The 13,094-nt window shown below is 42.6% G+C and overlaps 2 protein-coding genes across 2 annotated transcripts in view; one reads left to right on the top strand and one right to left on the bottom strand.

Annotated features, from left to right (window-relative positions):
* The window catches only part of LOC144892205 (uncharacterized), a 225,086-nt gene that overhangs the window by 838 nt on the left and 211,154 nt on the right, over nt 1-13,094 (bottom strand). Inside the window, exon 4 of the mRNA XM_078777652.1 lies at nt 104-222. Coding sequence (XP_078633778.1) covers nt 104-222 — 119 coding nt within the window. The remainder of the gene's footprint in view (nt 1-103; nt 223-13,094) is intronic.
* The window catches only part of LOC137414477 (uncharacterized), a 188,455-nt gene that overhangs the window by 15,265 nt on the left and 160,096 nt on the right, over nt 1-13,094 (top strand). The gene's annotated exons all lie outside the window — the stretch shown is intronic.

Below are 13,094 nucleotides of genomic sequence, written 5' to 3'. Positions count from 1 at the left end.
AGAGAAAGAGAAGACCACCACCAGTTGTTTTGTTGTGTTTATTATGAACCGTGGTGACTGTGCACCGAGTGGTGCTTTTGGTGCTTTGTGGTGCTTTTGGTGCTTTGTGGTGCTTTTGGTGCTTTGTGGTGCTTTTGGGTGTTTTGGTGGTATTGGTACTGGTGCATCGATGCAATGCGTGCTGTCTCCTCCCTCCCAACAGGAATTTCTTTTTCTTGTTCCCTAAAAAGAAAAAAAAAACACAGGTCCTGGGTTGCGTTGTAAATAAGAAATAACGTTACTGTAAATAATGCTCCCCACCGTAAATGTATAGTTTGAGAACAATTCCGTAATTCGGTTAGCTGTGGGCTTGAGTCTGTTAGACAGGGTGCAATGCAATAGGGGGACATACTTATTTGTGTTTTAAGATTGTCACACTCAGGGTCAGGTTAATTGTAGAGGGAATTACACCTACGTGTCACACTAAGTTAAAGTTTTGTAGGCCCAAGCTCGGGCCTGAAGAAAGGAGGGTGCAGTGTAACGAATTTGAGAAGTGTAATGGTTTTGAAAAGTGTAACAATTTTGGAGGAAGTGTAACGAATGTGAAAAGTATGGTTTTGTTATGTGTAACACCCTCGTAATGTAAATAATGGTCGCAGCCGTCCTCCTAGTTAATTCCATGAAACTTACACACAGGCCACGATATATCTTTTTAAATAGTTTATTTCCTTATTCTATGTAGGCTAAATATGTGTTTTTTTTTGTTTTTTTTGTTTTTTGTATACAAGATCGAGGCTCGTGAAAGAGCGAACATTAATCACACAGAAAGACAAACAGACACATAAAACAAATAACATCGGGAGCGGTAGACAAGATGGGGAGAGAGGGGGAAGGACACAAACACAACATTTGAGAGCAGGGACCGAGAGACATGGAGACATCGAGAGATCTGTGGGAGGGAGAGGGCTTTGGGGGGGAGGCATGTGAAGGAGGGGAGGCATGTGAAGGGGGGGAGGCATGTGAAGGGGGGGGGGGGGTGGGAGAGGTATAAACATATGGACACTGCCAGGATTTCCAGGAAATAAGTTGGAATTTCAAACAAGGTGGATCTGGGGTGAATTAGTGGGGGTAGAAAAGATCAAGGTTATGGATGGGGGAAGATAAGAGATGGTGGTGAACAGCTGTTTTAAAGACCTGGAGGGAGGAGAGGGATTGAAGGGAGTGTGGGAGTTTGTTCCACAGGCGGGAGAAAAGAGGAATGAAAGAGTGAAGGTGAGCAGAGAGCCGAGATTTCGGCAGTTTAACCATCAGAGGGTGGCTGGCAGATCTTGTGCGACCTGTAGGAATATTTGGGGGACAGAGCACAGAGAGAGCTGGGGGAGCAAGGCCGGAGAGGAGTCGGTAGAAGACAGAAAGACCACCTACCTGCCTGCGGTGAGTGAGTGAAAGGCCCTCAGAGATAGCTTCATCGCGGGAGATTCCAATGATTTTGAAAGCTTTGGATTCAACAGCGTGAAGCCGAGCCAGGTGTGAGGCAGGAGCACCAGCCCATAGGGGAGAACAGTATTCCATTGAGCTGCGGATGAAAGCCTTGTAAGTGGTGAGGAGCTCAGGTGTGCCGAGGAAGGACTTCGCACGACGGAGGATGCCCAGTCGGCGACTGGCTTTGGAGGCCAGCTTGGAAATGTGGTTTTCCCAAGAAAGATCATGGCAGATAGTGAGACCCAAAAGCTTGAGTGACAGAACTTCTTGGAGAGGATTGTTGAGAAAGTAGATGGGAGGGTTGTCCAGTCGATCTTTTCGGAGAGACATAGTAAGAGAGTGAGATTTGGCAGGATTGAAAGACATGTTCCACTTGTTTGACCAGTCTGTGATTTTGTCCAGGTCTTCAGAGAGTGAGGAGGCTGCAGACTGCCGGTCTGAGGGAAGAGGAATGGAGCGGCAGAGAGTGGAGTCATCAGCAAAGAGATAGAGAGGATTTTCCAGAGAGTCAGAGAGATCATTGATAAAGACCAGAAAAAGCACAGGGCCCAGCACACTTCCTTGGGGAACTCCAGCCTGAACAGGAAGGGGAGATGAGAGAAATCCATTCAGGGCCACACGTTGACTACGACCAGAGAGGAAGTCCGCAAGCCATGCATGGAGATTTCCATGGATACCATAGGAGGAGAGTTTGGTGAGCAGAGCTGGGTGCCAGACCGTATCAAAGGCCCTTGATATGTCAAGGGAGACAGCTCTGATTTCCTGTTTGGCATTGAGGACCTCCATCCATTGTTGAGACAGCAGAAGCAGCATGTCCAGAGTAGAGTGACCTGGTCTGAAACCAAATTGATGATCAGAGATCAAGCCATTGGAGAAGAGGAAAGATTTCATATCCGAAGCAATGATGGATTCCATGACTTTGCTGATAATTGGGAGCAGGCTGATTGGTCTGTAGTTGCAAGGATCTGTTTTTGCACCTTTTTTGTGTAAAGCGGTAATGTTAGCTGATTTCCAGGATGCTGGCAGATGACCTTGAGCAAAAGATAGGGTGAAAAGCACAGAGAGAGGGTGAGATAGAGTGGCAGAGCAGGATTTTAAGACCCGTGGGCTGATGCCGTCTGGTCCAGTTGCAGAATCAGAGTCGAGGTTTGACAAAAACTCCTCCACCTTGTCAGGAGAGAAGGACACAGAGTCCAGGAGCAGTTGGGTTCGACTGGGAAAGGTGGGAACAGAGAGAGATGGGTTTGGGACTAAGGATTTCGAGGCGAACACAGAGTTGAGGCATTCGGCTTTGTCACGTGCGATGTCAACTGTGTGGCCATTTGAGGTAAGGGAGGGGATGGAGGGGGAACAAACACCAGAAACGGATTTGACCAGACGCCACCAGGATTTGGAGGAAGGAGACAGGTTTGAGAGTTCATTCTTGAGTGAGGAGAGATAGTGCTTCCTGGCACTCCTGAGGGTAGACACACACTTGTTCCGAGCTTGGTGGAAGGAACTGAGATTTCCTTCAGTTGGATTAGCCTTCCAAGAGGCAAAGGCAAGTTGTTTCAGGGCAACTGCCTCACCACAAGATTCAGTGTACCATGGACGGGAGGAAGGGTAAGACAATTGAAGGCGAGATGGGATAAATCTGTGCATGAGAGAGATCAGTTTGCTTTGGAAGAATTCCCAGGAAGAATTGATGTCAGAGGCAGTGGAGATGGGAGACCAATCCAGACGATTGATGGCTGCTTGAAGACCGTCCCAGTCGGCCTGAGTGAAATGCCAGACTCGTCGACGCTGAGGAGGCTCTCTGAGAATGGCCAGAGAGATGTCCACTTTGACAAGCACATGATCAGAAGAACCGATTGGAGCAGAAGAAGAGCAGCAGACATTAGCAGGGAAGTTTGTCATAACCAAGTCTAGAAGAGAAGATACTCCATTGGCTGAGATCCGGGTCGGGAAATTGACAGATTGTGTCAATCCCAGTGAGTCACAGAAGTCCTTTGCTGAGGTGCCATGACTAGTGAGAGAGGAACCCACACCCAACCAGGTGGCATGATGACAGTTGAAGTCACCACATATGAGGAAGAGAGAGTTGGGATGAGTGGATAGAAGTTGGTCCATGTTGTCAGACATTGAAATGTAGATGGAGTCATCACTGTTTGGGGGACGGTACAGAACACATATGAACAAAAGGTGGGAGAGGAGAGGAAGCCGTAACCAGAGGTACTCCTGCGGGTGAGGAGGAAAGAGAGCAGTGCAAGGAGAGTGAGGAAGAGAGTTTTTGACAAAGATAGCCACCCCACCACCAGGCCGAGGCTCAGGTCTATCATACCGGAGGAGGGAGTAACCAGGAAGAGATATTAAGGAATCAGAGACATCTTGAAGGAGGAAAGTCTCTGTTAAGCAGATCAAGTCTGGATTGTCAGAAGCAACCTGTATGGAGAGATCAGTCAGGTTTGAGCGAAGGCCCCGGATGTTTGAGGTCCATACCGTTAATGAAGAGAGAGGGGGAGCATCGGGTACAGGACAGGGGAGGGGAGGAGTATGGTAAGATGAAGGATGAGAGGGGAGGTAGGGAGAGCAGTTGATAGTGTTTCAGATGTTGCAGAAGAGTTCCAAGAAAGGGAAGGATGAGGAGGATGAAATGTTTGCTGGTGAAGGGATGCGGCACAGTGAGGGGTTGTTTGAGGGGGGGCAGAGGAAAGTAGAAGGTTTGGGGGGGTGGAGGTATGAGATAGAAGGGAGACGAAGTGGGGAGGAGGCAGCTTGGAGGAGGAGGGGGGAGGAGAGAGAATTGTAGAGGAATGGTATGGGGGGAGAATTGAATGGGAGGGATTGGGGGGGAGTTTTGAAGGGCAGGAGTGAGGGGGGAGTTTAGGAGGGGAGGGGCAAGGGGGGAGTTTTGGAGGGAAGGGGAAAGGGGGGAGATCAGGAGTGGAGGGGCAAGGGGGGGGATTAGGAGGGGAGGGGCAAAGGGGAAGTTTAGGAGGGGAAGGGCAAGGGGGGAGTTCAGGAGTGGAGGGGCAAGGGGGGAGTTTAAGGGTGGAGGGGCAAGGGGGAAGTTTCGGAGTGTAGGTGCAAGGGGGGGGATTTGGATGGGAGGGGCAAGAGGGGAGTTTAGAAAGTGGATGATTAATGAAAGACGAACATTGATAACAAATTGGGTTTGTTGTGATTTTCAAGTTAGCAATTCGGTTCAGGATGATGGAGGAGGGATGGAATGAATGTGAATTTAGACCATGTAGTGAGGGAGACGTATAAGATATTGAATTTCTTTTTTTTGAAGTGGAATGAGTTGGAGAGGAAATTGAGAAAAGCCTTTTAAATAGGAAGAAAAACAGCGTGTTGTAATATACCACTGAATAAAAAACAGAAGGGGAAAGGTTAAACATATTTAAAAATATTTAAACAGAACTATGAACAATCTTATATGCACAAAAATACCAACGGGGGGAGAGCCGAGAGGGACCATCACGAGTCACGTGAACAGGGCAAACGGTGGATGGCAAGGAGATAATGGGGGTGGGGCGAACAGCACACCTGGACAGAAAATACAGGATGAGACAACAGTACACGTGGAGAAAATAAAATAAATGTTTTTGGTTTTTTTTTTTTTTGGGGGGGGGGGGGGGTGGGGATTTAGAACGTTAGACAGTATTATGTTCGGGGTAGAAGGGAAAAAACCAAGAGCCAAGCAAAACACACTTAAGTTAACAAAACACCGACGGGGGTACAACTACAGTACAAGGCCATCTAAACCGCAACTGTAACAAGGTTTCCCACTAGATTGACTCTGCATTGTATCAAACGAAATAAGCGTAGGCCCCTTTCGATTTCCCCAATCATCTCCGCTCTCCAAAGTTCCTTTCAAAAGCGGGGCGAGTGGTGTTCAATCCCGCAAGCCGCAATTGCCCATGTGCTCATCTCGGAGAAGAGGAGGGTAGGAGCCGCCAACTCACAGGCGTGGCACGTCGTCATGATCAAAGGAGGAATCGGACAGCCCTAACAGCCAACCAGCACCGCGGTTAGCGACCCGGTAGGCGTGCCCTCGCAGCCGGCGGCTTGATTCCGCCCCGAGCAATAAAAGCGACTGGAAGGGACTGCTTCGGGAGATGACATGAGAGATGAGAGGAGAGATGAGCTGTGAGCTGTGAGACGAGAGACGCTCCAAACCAAAAAGGAGAGGTACTTGGAGAGGAAACAAGCTTTGGAGAGACGCGCTGAGAGGAGGGAGACGGCTCCACCAGAAGGAGAGGAGCAGGTGTGACCGAGCCAGCGCGTGACGTCCACAGCATCAGCAGCGTTGACGCGACTGAGGGTTTTCCCACCAAAAACGCGAAGAATTGGGAGCTGCTACCTCCAGCCCTGCCGGTTGCAGGGACCTGACCCTGCCTCCCTCTCCAGCAACCCACCTCCGCCATTCCTGCCTGCAATTTCCCCTGTGTAAGTGTGAACGTCGTCTGTCCTAATCGTTGTCCTGGGGTTAAGTAAATTGAATAGTATAAGCTAACGATTCACTGTGTGACTGCTTCTTCCATCCATTGCTTGTAAATAACTTTGGTCGCTCCTGCTTTTTGCTTGTGTGTGTATAATAAATCTGTTCTTCCTCCGTACTCTGTCTTCTTCTCTTTTCCTTCTCTTTCGGTCGCTTTAGACGTTTCCAAATTGAATATCTGTGGTGCGATCTGGTCAACGTTGGGGGAGTCGGGCCAATCGGGGATCCTGTAACGGTCGCGGTGGACCATCCGCTCGGCCCATCATAACATCTAAACCGCAACTGTAACAATATCTTCGTGAACCTGTTCGTTGCAAGAGATTAATAAATTTATATTTAACTTGAGTGAGTCTTATAGAGTTCCTGTCTGAGATGCGTCCAATAGGTCTACAAAGTTCTCTGACAAGTGGTGGCCCATACGATTGCAACACTCAAAGAGGTCTGCCCCCACCACCCCCCCCCCACCACCCTTTCATCATACTCCCGCTCTGCAATATGATGGTTGCACAGTACTCCTTTCCATATTTAAATCCCGATCAGGAAAATATGCAGTTTACAGGATTTTTCTCTTTTTTCGGCCGCCATCTTGGATGACGGCTCCGATTCCTTCAAATAGGGTAAAAAAGGATGGGAGGCTATCCCATGTCAGTGTGATCCGGGATCTATGAAGAAAAATCATTAAAAGGTACATTTGAAATTTTAGTTTTTTTCGGCCGCCATCTTGGATGACAGCTAAATTTTATTCGATCAAGGTGAAAATCGATGAGAGGCAATCCTATGTCACGGGGATGTAGAATCTATAACGCACACCCATTTAATGTAAATTTGAACATTTATTTTGGATTTGAATGCTTCGTTTGTTCCAATTGATGCATGGAGTGGAAATATGTCTTGCAGGTAAACGTTATTGTTTTTCCCTGAACCCCTTGTCATGAGATGTTATGTCTTCATTTTATTGTTTATTATAAATCAATATTAATATGTTATGTCGGTATTATTATCATCATTGCCACAGACATCAGGATTGTGGATTTTTGCCAGGATTTTTCTCAGTGATTTTAAGATTGCTGTGTTAAAACAATTATGATGCCTACACCATGTCATTAACGTCATGATTAAGATTTTATATACTTGCACAGGTGGTATTGCACCTGTGACAACAGTTTTTTGTTATTCATATCACCAAATGTAGAACACACCGAAATTGTTCTGTGCAGACAGACAATCATATGGGTTTAAATGTAATATCCTCTGTTGATGAAGGTCATAGGATGAGTGCGAAGCATTTCGCTTCTTGGAGGGCCCCCAAGAGGCGAAATGGTGTTTCCCACTTGTAAATGGGGAATCTGGCAGTATTGAGCTAAATGGTCTTTTATTAAATTGTATTAGGATTATTTTTGGCTGATGGGTTTTGTAATGGGAATGGTGGTCTTTCTGTCTTCTACCGACTCCTCTCCGGCCTTGCTCCCCCAGCTCTCTCTGTGCTCTGTCCCCCCAATATTCCTTCAGGTCGCACAAGATCTGCCTGCAACCCTCTTATGGTTAAACTGCCAAAGTCTAGGCTCTCTGCTCACCTTCACTCTTTCATTCCCCTTTTCTCCCGCCTCTGGAACAAACTCCCCCACTCCCTTCAATCCCACTCCTCCCTCCAGGTCTTTAAAACAGCTGTTCACCACCATCTCTTATCTTCCCCCATCGAAAACCTTGATCTTTTCTACCCCCGGTAATTCACCCCAGAGTCCTTGCAGTGTTCATATGTTTTAATCCTCTCCCACCTCCCCCCAAGTCCTCCCGATGTCCCTGCTCTCAAATGTTGTGTTTGTGTCCTTCCCCTTCTTCCCCCTCTCTTTTGTGTCCTCCCCCCTCTCTCCCCATCTTGTCTGCCGCTCCCCTTGTTTTTTGTGTTTTGTGTGTCGGTTTGTCTTTTTGTGTGATTAATGTTTGCTCTTTCACGAGCCTCGATCTTGTATCCCAAAAAAAAAAAAAAAAAAAAAAAAAAATTATGAGTTTGGAACAACATATTATTGTTCCTTTGATAGAGCTTGTGATTTTCCATTCTCTTCCAGGCTCCTTTGTAGGATTTGATAGGGAAATGGTTTAGAATGGACAAATATTTTTTATCGGTTAGACCTTTTGGCCGAACTTTTGAGTTAGTTTTCAACATTGAAGTTGAACCACATTGGAAAAGGGATTATGCATGTTGTCTTTTAATTGGTTTAAAAGTAAATTCTTAAAAAGGGAGCATTGACGTACTTAAATTGAAATCAGAAGATTGGGATAATAAACTTGATATTTTAGAGGGAGATGATTTGTGATTTTAATTTCATTTTTTTGTTTGTTTTCATTTTTTTTCATTTTTCATTTCATATTCATTTTTTTTTTCCTTTTTTTTCTTTTTTTTTCATTTCTGTTTTCATTTTATGATTTGAATGGAAGATTGTATTATTTTGCGATTTTTGTTACGACAATTCGATATTGTTAGGGTTTTCTTTTTTTCTCTAGTTTGTTCTCTGGTTTGTTTTTTTCTCGGTACATTCTACGAATTCAAAGAGCCACTAACGGACCCCCTGGGGCATTAGAGAAAGGGTGCTGCATTCGTCCAGTCATGAAAAGAAACTGAAAATGGATTTTGTGTATTTCGTATGCTTTTGTGTTTCTGTTCATTTCATGTGATTTTATAAGTGATCCCAGTTTAATGGTTTGCATCCTATATCTGCTCAGTTTGGTGGTTAACAACTCATAAGTGTGTCGATTTCCCATTAAAGAAATAATGGTTGGGATCCCGAATGGTTGGAACCATAAAAACGAGCAGATTGAAGGATGGACATCATGGATTGATGATCATTGACATCGGGGGGGGGGGGGGGGGGAAACAAAGCGATTTTTTAACGATTACGATTTTTTTCTTGTTTTTTTCCTTTTTTTTCCCAAATTTTCCAAAACAAATTTTTTCTTCTTTTTTCTTTTTTCTCTAGTTTTTTTTCAGTAAATTTTACGAGTCCAAAGAACCACTAATAGACCATGTTGGTCATTAGAGAAAGGGTGATGTGCTCATCCCTGTCATGTTTGCAATTTTGTTTTTCAGTAAATTTTACGAGTCCAAAGAACCACTAATAGACCGCGTTGGTCGTTAGAGAAAGGGTGCTGTGCTCGTCCAATTATTTTTAACGTTTAGCATAACGTCCTGCGAAAACTGCTCATTTTCTGGCCGAGTCGAAATTGCGTTGAGTTCCTATGGCGTGCGCCATTACATGCGCTGTGTAATGGTTGAGCTCCCTTTATTTCGGTTTGGTCACGGCAGATGAGCGGACGTATGCTGCGGCAGGAGCAATAAAAAGCGATTTTTTTCTTTTTTAATTTTGTAATGATTATTCGATATTGTTATGACTTCTTGTCAATAGGTATACTAAGTGGTAAGGAGGTAGCCTTTTGCTATGTACGGTTAAGTGTCAAAATTTCAGCATGCTTGGATTAAAATTGGCAAATATTATGAATTCATTGTCATCCGTTGGTAGAACACTTCAGGAGTTTTACGAAATTTTTATTGTCAAGATGTTTGGATACCATTTAAATTGGGACATTTTCTCAGTGACCTGTTTCATACCTGGTTGATTAATCTTGGCTGACTATGTCACAAATGAAGAGTTGGGTTGCCTTCAGTGGTTGCTAAAGTCGGATTTGTGATATAATGGCCAGACAAGATTGGAAAATATGTCAGATATGACCCAGAGGCAGAACGGTGATTTGTCAATTGACAAAAGGTATAGGTCAAAGGTGACGACCAATGATCATATATCTCCATCAGTGGATGGAACTGTTCTGGCAACATTGGGAAACTTTAGGTATAGAGTTATCTGATTGGTTAATGTGATGTATTGATGAAGATTGATGAATTGATTTAATTGAATTGATTGATTGATTGATGAACATGAAGTCTCAACAAAGAAGTTTTGAGATATTTGTGAGATATTATCAATGTGAAGACAACCTTGGAAATTGAGCAAGGTGGTGAGTCTATATAGAGATATATGTGCGGTTACTATTAATGAGGCATGACGAGTAATAGGGTTAAATGAATTTAATAGTAGACTGGCTTGCCTTCCATTATTGGGATGTAGAATCCAGAAAATGGGAACAGCAAGAATGGATAACGGACCTAGAATTTAAAATAAAAAGAATACAGGATACATTGGAGGAGATAAATGCACAACTGCCCTCGAAAATAGGAACAAAAGTGACAGTTGTCCCATCTGATTCCCATTTGTTTTGAATTTGTCTCATTCCCATCTGATTCCCATTCTCCCCAAAAAGGACGGTACAGAGAATTTTTTCGTGTTTCAGGAGATAATCAGAGATTGCAGTGGCAACTCAGGGATCTGGAGATGATGCAGCCCAGTAATACAAGTGCGCAGGTGGGCAGACCAGCCAATGACAGAAATCGATGTTTTAATTGTGGAAATGTTGGACACTGGAAACGACGTTGTCCATATTCAAATAGGAAGACTAGTTTATAGGACAAACCAAGATCAAGGGTACCAGTGCTTACCAGTACCTCCGATAATGATTAGGCCTTCATTGCTGCAGATCCCAAATGATGACTGGCTTCAACAGATTAAATCATTAAACCAACATGAATAACTGTTGATGCCTCTTGTGTCTGAAAAGTCTGAAAAGTTTTCGGAGCAAGAATGACTTTTACTTTTTGCTTGGTAGCGAGCGACTTAATAATTAATTGATCAGATGCCAAAACTGGATATTTTTGGAACATGAATTAAAAATCCAGAATTAGAGTTCATTCTGGAAGCCTCATATTTGCCAATTATAAATGTGGTTTTAGGGAGTATTTTGGGGAAAAACAATTTAAATTTTTTTTTTTACAAAAGTATGGAACATTGCTTTGCAAAATTTTTTGGAAACCATGTGACAAGCGTCACATGATCATCAGGTGGGCATTTTGGACTATTCTTTTGCATGATTGATAGGTCAGTGGTCGACTGACATGTAAATAGATGTGTTGTCACATTTGGATAAATTATTATGGGAACCAAAAGGGTAATTTCAATGTGACATTATAGGGTTTTCTAAGAATAAACTTTTGTCTATTTGTGTATTAGCGTTTCTAAAATTAAAGGATAAATTTTACGAAATTGACATAAAATTGACACCCATCTTGATCTGTTAATAATGGTTCCAACGCAAACAAATATACATAATGCATGGGTTTGTGTATGTTTGTGTTTTTGTTTTTTTTTGTTTTTGTCAAGCTTACAAGATTGTTGAAACTGACAATGTGCTTGTCTGGAAATAGATAGTTTCATGTGGATGGGATCGAATATCCAGAGAATTCGTAAAATAAAATAGAAATATAATTTGATTATGACCATTATCTCTTTTGTCAAGGGAGATGGAATATAAAGATTTGATGTGCTGGGTTATGAGCAGCCATTAATTAATAGTAAAATTGTGAGTAGTTTTGGGATTCCATTTTTGATAGAATTTATATGAGAATAAAAGCTATTTATGGATATGAGCCTCATAAAAAATGAGGGAGTATAAAATTAGCCAAATTTGGAAGAGGTCTTACACTGACTTCCCAGAGTACTCTGCTTACGGATTTTTGACATATATAAACTTGAATTTTATCAGCATATAAATTGTGCTGTATGTATGGATGTGTCTTAGGCATAGATGATATGGGAATATAGTAAAGAAATAATTTGCTGAATTGAACTATTGTGAGTTTTAAAACGGAATGCATTGTGAATCTTAAACCAAGGGGCAGACATGAACGCGCTGTTACGTTATTTATACTCAGAACGCGATGTCACGTGTACCTGCAACATATTTGTTAAACTCGCACACCTATATTGGCATACTGGTGTCAGTAGTACTCACTGGGTGCATAGAAATGGATGAGCAACAGTTAAGGGGGTTTAAAATAAAAACACTTACTTGGATATTTTCTACAAAAGTATGGGTTTCAATAAGTGGTAGCTGTACACATGGGATTCATCAAATTAAGTTTTGGAGTTCAAACAAAGTCACTGGTTAACAGATGGGAATGGATAGTAAATAAATTCTTCGATGCTGGGTAAATGAAGTGAGATATTACAAAGACTTATGAGAGCTATTGTTCTTCCTTGCAGCAGTGGGAGAAAATTTAGATCCAACATAATGAATCTATAAATGAATGTGATAGGGATAATATCCTCAATTTGTACGAATTATTTGATTGTGGGTAAAGGAATTAATTTATCATAGTGGATTGTTAACAAGCAGCCTGAAATGTCCTGAGAGTGTGCATCCATGTAATTAGAAATCCCAGATTTGTTTTTACAAACAACATTTTGGTAGAGGTCTTATGTCGACGAGCACCTACTTGGTAGATAAAAACGTACTGCATGTTGGCAGCTACTTTTGCGGCCATTCAGGCAAAACACATTGAGAGAAAATTGTCGTTCAATATGTAATTTACACATGGCTATTTGTAAAAGGGAAGTTGTTGCGATGGGAAACATTTCTGAAGGTTTATTAAAATGTTATAATATGACATGCGTCAAGGCAAACTATTGGATGGGAAAAATTAGATCTGGTTCTAGAATGAATTGATTGACCCCTTGAAGTTAATTCTTCAAGTCATTGTGGCACTGGCATTTTGAGTTCACATTGGACATAGTTTGGTAGAGCTTTGTTAAAACCTTTGGTTGCGGTATTTTGGAACGAATTCACAGATCATAGGAAGTTGATAAAAATAGAAACAAATATGGACCCTGGGAGATAGGGGGATCATGATAAGACAAATAATCAGATTTATGTTACATATTAAGGGATTTTTCTTTAGTCACATTTTAAGAAGTTGTTAGTTTGGTATATAATGTTGAATGTCATTGACATATAATTATGTTATGGATATGGACATATACAAGGGGTAGCTCACATGTTTTACAATGGCAACATGAATACTAAGATTCAAAGATTGAATCAAGTGATGTTGCAAATGAATACAGTAGATTTCTCTAGTTTGTTAAAGTAAGGGCATCACAAAATGTTGTGAATTGTGTCCGTTTTACAAGATCGATGAACTCATATCACCACAAGTTACACTGTTAAAGAAAAACAAAAAGCGGGGAGGACTATGCTAATAATACAT

This window comes from Myxine glutinosa, chromosome 1 (assembly GCF_964187855.1).
Source record: "Myxine glutinosa chromosome 1, kmMyxGlut1.1, whole genome shotgun sequence".
Taxonomy (NCBI): domain Eukaryota; kingdom Metazoa; phylum Chordata; class Myxini; order Myxiniformes; family Myxinidae; genus Myxine; species Myxine glutinosa.
This window is presented reverse-complemented; position numbering and strand designations above follow the sequence as displayed.